This window comes from Meleagris gallopavo, chromosome 29, assembly GCF_905368555.1.
Source record: "Meleagris gallopavo chromosome 29, MGAL_WU_HG_1.1, whole genome shotgun sequence".
Taxonomy (NCBI): Eukaryota; Metazoa; Chordata; class Aves; order Galliformes; family Phasianidae; genus Meleagris; species Meleagris gallopavo.
Window position 1 is genome coordinate 1,202,507 of NC_139432.1, and position 9,448 is coordinate 1,211,954.

General features: G+C 61.9%; 1 protein-coding gene across 6 annotated transcripts in view; it reads left to right on the forward strand.

Annotated features, from left to right (window-relative positions):
* GPATCH8 (G-patch domain containing 8) overlaps positions 1-9,180 on the forward strand; it is a 30,982-nt gene extending 21,802 nt beyond the window's left edge. For all 6 annotated transcript variants that reach the window (XM_085211304.1, XM_085211308.1, XM_085211307.1 and 3 more), the window contains 2 exons: positions 3,658-3,788; positions 4,411-9,180. In XM_085211304.1, coding sequence (XP_085067430.1) covers positions 3,658-3,788; positions 4,411-8,086 — 3,807 coding nt within the window. In that variant the 3' untranslated portion in view covers positions 8,087-9,180. The remainder of the gene's footprint in view (positions 1-3,657; positions 3,789-4,410) is intronic.
* Positions 9,181-9,448: the final 268 nt, after the last annotated feature.

Consider the following 9,448-nt stretch of genomic DNA (forward strand, 5'->3'; position numbering starts at 1 on the left):
TTTCTGAACACTCACATCTTCAGCACAGCGTGGGTGCAGGAAAGCTGGGAGTGCCTCCACCATACTTGGTGTCCAGGACAGAAGTAGTGTGTGCTTACAGCATGGGGCCACACGTCAGCATACACAGGACTGCAGGGGGAGGTGTCTGCGTGCCACCGACTCGTGGTGTGTCGTCCTCAACTGAAAGACTTTGCAGGGAAGAAGTGAAGATGAAGTAAAGCCTCAGCTCCTTGCTGCTTTCCCCCTGCTCTTCCCACTTTGTCTGTGATTGTGCAAAGAACACCGGTGGCCAGAAGTAGGCTGTACTTGTGTTAGCACTTGTGTAAAGTTATCAGCCAGAGGCCGCCATCCTTGGAGCTCGTGCTGTAGTTCCCTTCCAAGCTGTTGCAGCAGAATGAGGGGTATGGAGTGAGAAGTGGTTTTATTTAGTGAGGTTGGCAGAGAGAGTGGAGAGCAGTGTTGAGGAGGAGCGGCGCTGCGCTGCCTGTGCTCCATGTGAGCTGCTCCACTGCGGCCAGTGCTGGCAGCTCACTGTGCAGCTCCTGTCTGCTGTGAGCAGGCTCAGCAGCGTGGGCAGTGTGGGGAGCACAGGGAGTGGCTTCATCCCCTCCGCACAGCATCCTCTTACATAAGTCTCCTTTCTTTTCCACCTGAGGCTGAGATAAATCGTTTGCCGCCGGGCCTGAAGCTGCAAAGCGATGTGCGTTGAGCAGTGAAGGCCTCTGTGATACGAGCCCACGAGCAAGCTGTCCCATGTGCTCAGTCCTCCCCTGTTTCTGCAGCTGAATGCTGACCCTCCCCTCCCGCTCAGCCTCCTTTACACACCCACCATGCTCCCTGGAGCTTCCCGCTGAGGCAGGAGTGTGGCTGTGTGAGCCAGGGGGAGCAGCTGCATGGTAACAGCACTGCGTGCCTCAGCCAGGACACAGCCCATCTCTGCCCCTGCCCACGCTCGAGGGCTGAGCAGCTGCAGATTAAGAGAACCTGCTCTTCAGGAGCTCAGTTGCACTCCTTGGTAATTCTGCTGGAAAGGAGGCTGGAAGTACTGTTGTTAGAAAGCAGAGGAGGGCTCGAGGTCGCGGAGCTGTGCCCGTCGCCTCGCTGTTCCCTGGGCTCTGCTCCTCAGCTGTTGCAGTGAAGCGGCCGCACTGTCTGTCCTGGCGTTGTGCTCAGCCACACTTTGAGGCTTGGAGAGCTTTCTGCCTTCTCCAGGGCCGCGGGGCCTTCCAGGAGAGAGTGCTCTCTGCTTCCCGAACCCCGTGGCAGCACGAAGGGACGCGTTGGGGGTGGTTGGAAGTGGGCGGCCCTGGTGCTGCTAAAGAGACGAGAGTACTGCTGAGCAGTCGAGTGCAGGGCTGATGGCAGACGGGCTCTGCTCTGCTCAGAGGCGGGGGGCACTGCTGTGTCACATTGCTTTTCCTGGAAAGGAGTGTGGACGAAGGGCGGCACGTGTGTGATCCCAATAGTAATGTGGGGACCTAAGGGATTAGAATAATGGACACTCGCCTCGGGATTAGGGGGGGAATTTCTTGAGGGTAAGCCTGGGTTAAATACGGTTTAGCTCGGCTAGCTTTCTGCCAGGGCTGGGAGCTGTGGTGTGCTGAGGAGCTCTGTGTTCCTCGATGTTCTTGCTGCTGTGCAGCTGCACCTGGGGCTCCTGCTGCTCCTCTCTTGCTGCATCAGAGGACAGCAGTGAGCACGGCTGCAATTAATGGCTTGTCTGCTGCTCCTTGCACCGAGGAGATGCTGCTTCCAGGTACGTGCTGGGAGCACTTAGTGAGGGAAGGTTCCGTGTTCCACGCTTTGCTGTCCCAAGGAAGCAGTGCAACGCAGCTGTTGAGATTTTGTTTTTCCACGTTGCCCAGCAAGGTCCTCGTGTCCCCTGCTGCAGTGCAGTTCCCCAGCTCCCCTGCCAGGTCAGTGCGGTGCAGCCGGGCGCAGCCGGTGTCCGTGGTGGGGAGCGAGGGGTCCTCAGGGCTCCATGTAGCGTGGCGGGCTCTCGTCTGCAGCCTCATGGCAGCTCACTGCTCTGTGCAAATCTTCTCGGTGAGCCTGAGCACGCGAGGTCAGTGCGCAGGAGACGTGGTGGAGGCAGCACCCCCACCCGCAGCCTGTCTGCCGGCACAGCTCTGCTCAGCCGTTCCTCCGCAAGGCATTTGGCGTTCCACAGCCAGCACACCCCGCAGACCCTTCGGCCCTCGCTTGTCCTGGGAAGCAGCTCTGGGTGGGATCGCTTGTGTGTGTGCACCCCGTCCTGTGTCAGCCCATAGCTGTGCTGCCCGGCTGCTCCTAGCTGGCGGCCGGCGCGCCGGGAGCTCCCTAGCAATGCTTGCTTCCTGTTTCTGCTCTCTTCCACCCTCGTTATATCTTCACTTTCTTTTTTTCTTTGTGATGGGACACTTTCAGATGATGTATTGAAAGCAAACCCTTCTAATTTCGGAGCCCAGATCACACGAGTGAGTTTCTTTCTGCCGGTGTCTGTAGCTGTATTCTTTGTCTGTCCTTCCCTCTGGTTTTGGTAAAGCTCAAACCATGTTTAGTAACTGCGATTAGGTGAGAGAATCCTCTGTCTTGTCCGATCTTCCCCTTTTCACAAAGCAATGTTCTCTTTACATTGGGCCCAGTAATTCCCTGGGCTGGCACGCTGGGTTCATTAGCTCAGTCCGCTCTGATGCCGTTGGTCTTTGAGGCCCTTCCTGAAATACCTGACGGATGAGAAACATCAGCAGCTCATACGTGGTATTTTCTGAAATTGGGTCTTTTGAAAGATTGTGCACAGAAGCCCCGAACGAAACAGAAGGCACTTGAGTGCGTAGGGTGGCAGATGTCTTTCTTGGCAACTTTCTTTACCTTCTGAGTAGTGCTCTGAAAAAACAGCTCGGGAATCGTTGCCCGTGTTGGAAGGAGAGCAGCGGCCTCCTGTCCTAGTGCTTCAAACCAGGACCTGCAGAAACTGTGTTGTTCAGTTGCTGTTAAAATGGGACACCCAGGTACCCTCAGTGATGCTATGACGGCTGACATTCCTTGGGTTCGGGTTTCCTATTGCAGATCTCTGGGGCGTGTAGCGTTTCCGCCCCGGGAAGCGTTGAACCCCAAAGCCCTGGCGTTCTGCAGCTCTTGTTTCCTGAGGAGCCCGGAGCTGCTGTCCGGAGAGCGGGGCACTGTTTGTGCTGTGTGTTGTATTGTTTCTTTGCTCACTGGGATCATTTGCATGGGATTTTTGGCACCTTCTCCAATGTAACCTGTACATTGCTTTTGTAAGATGTGACACCCGGGTAACTTCCACTCCGGCTCCCGCTCTGTCCCGCTGTTCGTGCTGTACATTTGCACCCTGCGAGAGCATCAGAACAAACAGCCCTTTTTTTTTCTTAATTATTGTTTTGTTTTGTTTTGTTTTTCCCTTCCAGAATTTGTTTTTTTCGCTTTGAAAGCAGCCTTACTGTGCCGCTAAAGAAAGCTGGTTGTGCTGGCTGGGAGCGCGCGGGCAGGCACGAGGCCGTAGCCCCTCAGTGCACTCCGCTGCTGGGGAGCAGCCAGCCGGTGCCGCGTGTCGGGCTCAGCTGCCCCCAGCTCAGGACGTGGCCCCGGGGCTGGCAGCACGCTGCCCAGGGCTCCGGCAGTCCTCCTCTAATCCCTGCCCGCTTTCTTTTGCCTCAGAGGTTGAAAGATCTCAAGCAAAGGGAGTTTGCTCGTAACGTCTCCTCAAGATCGCGGAAGGATGAAAGGAAGCAGGAGAGGGCCCTGCGGCGCCTGCATGAGCTGGCGGAGCAGCGGAGGCAGCCGGAGTGGTGAGTGAGTGAAGGCGGCCTGCTTGGGGTGCGCCGGCCGACGGAGAGCTGGGGTTCAGCCCTGCACCGTGCTTCTGGCAGGAGGGAATTTGCTGAGCTGTTGCTCCCAGGTGCTCCCACAGTGCGTTACCCAGCAGCGGTCGTTTGGAGCATTCAGATGAGTGTACAGTGCTACTCCTGGGTACGGGAGTACTTGGAAGAGGTGAAATGTGGCTTCAGGGCTGGGATTGTTCAGCCTGGAGAAGAGAAGGCTCTGGGGGGACATTATAGCCCTTCTAGGACCCAAAAGGGGCCTACAGGAAAGCTGGGGAGGGACGACTCAAAAGGGCGTGTAGCAGCAGGACAAGGAGAAAGGATTTTAAATTGGATGAGTCTCGATTTAGATTAGATGTTAGGAAGAAATTCTTTGCTGTGAGGGTGGTGCAGCGCTGGAACAGGTTGCCCTGTGAGGTTGTGGATGCCCCCTCCCTGGAAGCACTCAAAGCCGGGCTGGACGGGGCTGTGAGCAACCTGGTCTAGAGGGAGGTGTCCCAGCCTACAGCAGGGGGTTGGAAACAGATGATCCTAAGGGTCCCTCCCAACCCAAACGGGCAGCCATCAACATTTTCTCTCGTTCCCGCAGCGCTCCGGGAAGCGGCCCCATGTTCAGAACCACAACTGTGGCTGTGGACGAGGAAGGTGGGGACGACGACGACGCTGCGGCCAACAGCAGCTCATTCACCCAGACGTCAGGCCCGGGCGGGGAGATGGGCACAGAGAGGGGCTTCCTAAACGTGGGGCAGGGCGGTGGCAGCGCCGTGCCAGGCCAGGCACCCCTGCAGGCAGCACAGGCTGTCAGCTTTGGCATCAAGGGCGCGTTGGGAACCCCGCTGCAGAAGATCGGTGTGTCGTTCTCCTTTGCCAAGAAGACTCCGGTGAAGCTGGAGACCATCGCTTCGGTTTTCAAGGACCACGTGGATGAATCGAGTTCTGCAGATGGAGCAAAAGCTGATGAGAAAGGGTCCTCGGATGGAGGGGGCCTGCAGAAAGCCGGAGAGGGCGAAAGCACAAACAGTTCTGACGGCAAGGCGGAGGACGACGACCACGACAAAGACAGCGGGTCTCTGGCCACCACGCTGTCCAAACTGAAAAAGATGAGGCGAGAGGACGGACCGACGGCGGTTGAACCGGAGTACTACCATTATATCCCCCCGGCCCACTGTAAAGTAAAGCCCAACTTCCAGTTTCTGCTTTTCATGAAGTCCACGGAACAAACGGAAGCTGAAAACGTGAACAAAAAAAACACGAATGAAGCCAGGAAGGGAAATTCCCCTAAACCCAAACCCAGCAAGCACGTGGAGAAGGCAGCCGAGAGCACGGCACAGCCTAAGGAGCAGAGTGAACCTGAGAGCACCGCTCAGCAGGGCAAGGAGGAACAGAAGGAAAGCCCAGAAGATGTAAGTGCGCAGGAGAGCAGGCGCCTGGCAGAGAGCAGCCTGCCTGAGCCAGGCGTGCCCGGCGATGCTGCCCAGCCTGCCCCGAGCTCTAAGGATGTCCCGGAGGGGCCCAGGCCGCCGACGGGGCCCTTCATTCCGGTTCTGAGTAAGGATGAGAGCACCACTCTGCAGTGGCCTTCGGAGCTCCTCATATTTACCAAAGCGGAGCCGTCCGTTTCCTACAGCTGTAATCCTCTGTACTTCGATTTCAAGCTCTCCCGCAACAAAGATGCAAAAGGGAAAGGGGCTGAGAAATCCAAGGATCCGGGCGGGCTGTGCAGGGAGAACATCCAGAACGCGGAGTTTGGAGAGGTGAGCAAAGCCAAGGAGGCAGACAGCATCACCGAGGGCTCGGGGGGAGCGGAGGGCAGATCGCTGTCCCAGGGCAAGCAGGAGGGCGGCCTGCAGGGCGAGGGCGAGGGCGACGAGAGCGGGAGGAGCGGAAGTGGCCGGGGTAAGGCTGGCAAATCCCACAAGCACAAGAAGAAAAAGAAGCACAAAAAGTCCAGCAGGCACAAACGCAAACACAAGGAGGAGCCTGAGGAAAAGAGCCGCAAAACTGAGCTGGGTGAGGAGAAACCCAGGAAACGGAGGCGGCACCGGCGCAAGAAGGTGAAATCCTCTCTTTCTACCGAATCGGAGCGGGCGCTGAAGGCGGAGCTGTCCGAGGAGTGCGGCCGCTTCCAGAAGAAGAAGCGCTGCTCGCAGGAGTCGCAGCGGAAGTCTCTGTCGGCGGAGGAGGGCAGCAGTGGGAAGAAGGAGGACAGCGGCGCCTCGTGCCCCGAGCGCGGCCCCAAGAAACGCAGGGCTGCACGCCGGCGGTGCCCGGGGCCGCGCCGCAGCCGGCGGAGCAGCGGGGACGAGGACGACAGCGACGAGGGCTCTCGTGGTCAGCGCTCGCAGTACAGCGACGACTACGGCTCGGGCAGCGAGCGCTCGCAGAGCCGCTCCGCGTCGGGGCGTGGGCGCTCATCGCGGCGCTCCTACTCCAGCAGCTCCGACGCTTCGTCCGACCGCAGCCGCTACAGCCGCCACCGGAGCTACTCCGACAGCTACAGCGACTACAGCGAGCGGTCGCGGTGCTCCAAGCGCTCGCAGGACTCAGAGGACGACTCCGACTACGCCAGGTCCAAGCGGCGTAAGTACTCCTCTTCCGAAGACTACAGCTCGAGCAGGAGCAGGTCGAGGAGCCGGAGCAGGAGGTCGAGGACGCGCAGCCGGGGCCGGACACGGAGCAGCAGCTGCAGCCGCAGCCGCAGCAAGAGGAGGAGCCGCAGCACGACGGGGCGCAGCTGGAAGCGCAGCCGCAGCTACAGCCGCGGGCGCAGCACCAGGAGCCACTCGCAGCGCTCGCTCTCCAGGAAGGGCTCCCGCGGCCACGAGAGCCCCGAGGAGAGGAGGTCGGGGAGGAGAGACTTCATCAGGTCCAAGATCTACCGCTCGCAGTCGCCGCACTACTTCCGAGCGGCGCGAGGTGAAGGGGCCGTGAAGAAGGAGGATGGCAAAGGGGAGGAACCCAGGGGGTCCCAGAACAGCGGCTCGGGCACCAGCCGTGCCTCGGAGGGTGACTGCAGCCCCGAAGAGCGGAACTCCGTCACCGCTAAGCTGCTCCTGGAGAAGGTCCAGTCCCGGAAGGTGGAGAAGAAGCCCTGCGTCGCTGAGGAGATGCTGGTGGGGGCCGGCAAGGTGGGCATCAAGCTCAAAGACCCTCCGCAGGGCTACTTCGGCCCAAAGCTCCCTCCCTCTCTGGGCAACAAACCCGTTCTGCCCTTAATTGGGAAACTGCCGACCGTGCGGAAGCCCAGCGCCAAGAGGTACGAGGAGTCCGGAATGGAGAGGGGTGAGGAGCTGTCGGATTCCGAGGGGGCGGAGGATGCGCCGCTGGGCGGGCAGCCGCTGCTGGGGGACGCGGCGATGGGGCTGCAGGACGCGGGGCTGGAGGAGCAGAAGCGCGAGGAGGAGATGCCCTCCGTTCCCCTGGAAGCGCCGGCGCTGCCCGAGTGCTTCAGCTCCGGGGACCTGGTGCTGCCCCACACCTTCCTCGCGGCCCCGGGCGAGCGTGAGGCGCTGGAGCCCATGGACGGGGGCAGCCAGCCCGTGCCCGTGGACGCGGCCATGATGCCGCTGGTCCCCGACGTGGAGCACTTCCCCGGCTACGTGCCGCAGGGCGGCGAGCCCGGCATGGAGGGCGACCGCGACGGGGGGGAGGACTCCTCGCTCGCGCCGCTGGAGAGCCAGCCCATCACCTTCACGCCCGAGGAGATGGAGAAGTACAGCAAGCTGCAGCAGGCGGCCCAGCAGCACATCCAGCAGCAGCTCCTGGCCAAGCAGGTCAAGGCTTTCCCCGCCTCGGCCGCGCTGGCCCCCGCGGCGCCCGCCCTGCAGCCCATCCACATCCCGCAGCCGGCGGCCGCCTCGGCCACGTCCATCACCACGGTGCAGCACGCCATCCTGCAGCACCACGCGGCCGCCGCCGCCGCCGCCATCGGCATCCACCCCCACCCCCACCCCCAGCCCCTCGCTCAGGTGCACCACATCCCCCAGCCCCACCTGACGCCCATCTCCTTGTCCCACCTCACCCACTCCATCATCCCGGGCCACCCCGCCACCTTCCTCACCAGCCACCCCATTCACATCATTCCGGCCTCGGCCATCCACCCGGGCCCCTTCGCCTTCCACCCCGTGCCCCACGCGCTCTACCCGACGCTCCTCGCCCCGCGTCCCGCCGCCGCCGCCGCCGCCACGGCGCTGCACCTTCACCCTTTGCTGCACCCCATCTTCTCAGGGCAGGACTTGCAGCACCCCCCGAGCCACGGCACCTGAGGGGCGGGCGCGGGGCCGCCGTGGGGGAAGGGTGCTGGCTCGGGGGTGGAGCTGACCCGGCTGGGAGGCGAGGATGGGGTTTACGTTCGCTCTCGAGCAGCCAAAGAAACACGGAGGGGTCAGCGCGTGAAGGGCGTTCCAGCGGGGCTGCCAGTGGGCTCCAGGGAATGTCTGATGTCAGGACCCCCGGAGAGCTCAGTGGGCTCCAGTGGGTCAACTGACGGCACCCCCAGAGGCTTCTGATGGGACACCGTCAGTGGGACCTCCAGAGGCCTCCAATGGGCTCCGGTGGAACATCTGATGGGATCTGCAGTGGGCTCCGGCGGGATCTCCAACTGGGCTTCAGGGGGACCCCAATGAGGATCCAGCGGGGCTGCAGCGGGGCTCCCGACAGGACACCCCGGGGGCTCCAGGGGAAGCCCTGACCGGACCTGCGGGGGGTCCGACGTGGCATCAGTCGGACTGCGGTGGGACCCCAGTGGCCTCCCCAGGGGGCTCCGGTTGGACTTCAGTGGGACGTCCAGTGAGCTCCAACGGGACTCCGCTGGGCTCCATGGAACATCTGGTGGGACTTCAGGAGGCTCCAATGGGATCTGATGGGCTGCAGTGGGACCCCGCCGGGATGTCCGGTGGGCTCCAGTGGGACCCCGATGGGACCCCGATGGGACCCCGATGGGACACACAGCGGACCCAAAGCCCTGGCCGTCCCCGCAGCTCCGTGCAGCGCTGGGCCTCCACGACCCCCGGCTGTTGGAGGGGCTCCTCCCGGGAAGCCCCCAGCCCCACCGCCGCCCGTGGGGGGGGGAAGGCAGCGGGGATCCCCTGTGGGGCTGCGGCCGCGCGGGAGGCGGGAGGAGCGCTGTGCCCATCCCCGTTAATTTATAGGATATCTCTATTTTTGTTTAACGTACAGAATTGCACTGAGGGCGGGGGGCGCGGGGGGGTCGGGTTGGGGTGCTGGGGACCCACCGCTCGTTAACCTCCCGCTGCTTAACGAGCGCCGGCCTGTATTTAACTGTGTCACATAAGAGAGATATAAATATATATATATGCTGTACATGGGGGGCTTTCTAATAAAGCGACGGTTTGTGGAACCGCGGCGGCTGTGGGTCTGTGGGGGGGGGTCCAGGAAGGGGGGAGGGGCTGGAGGTGGGGGAGAGGTCCTGGAAGGGGTGGGGGAAGAGATCTTGGGGGGGGGGGGGTCCTGGAAGGGGTGGGGGAACCTCCTGGGGATGGGGGTGGGATGCGGGAGGTGGGGGGGGGAGACGTCCTCGTGGTGGGCAGAGCTGCTGGGGGCGGTGGGCGCTGCGGGTGCGGAGCTCCGGGGCAGCGCAGCGATGCGGCAGCGCGAAGCTCCGGGGG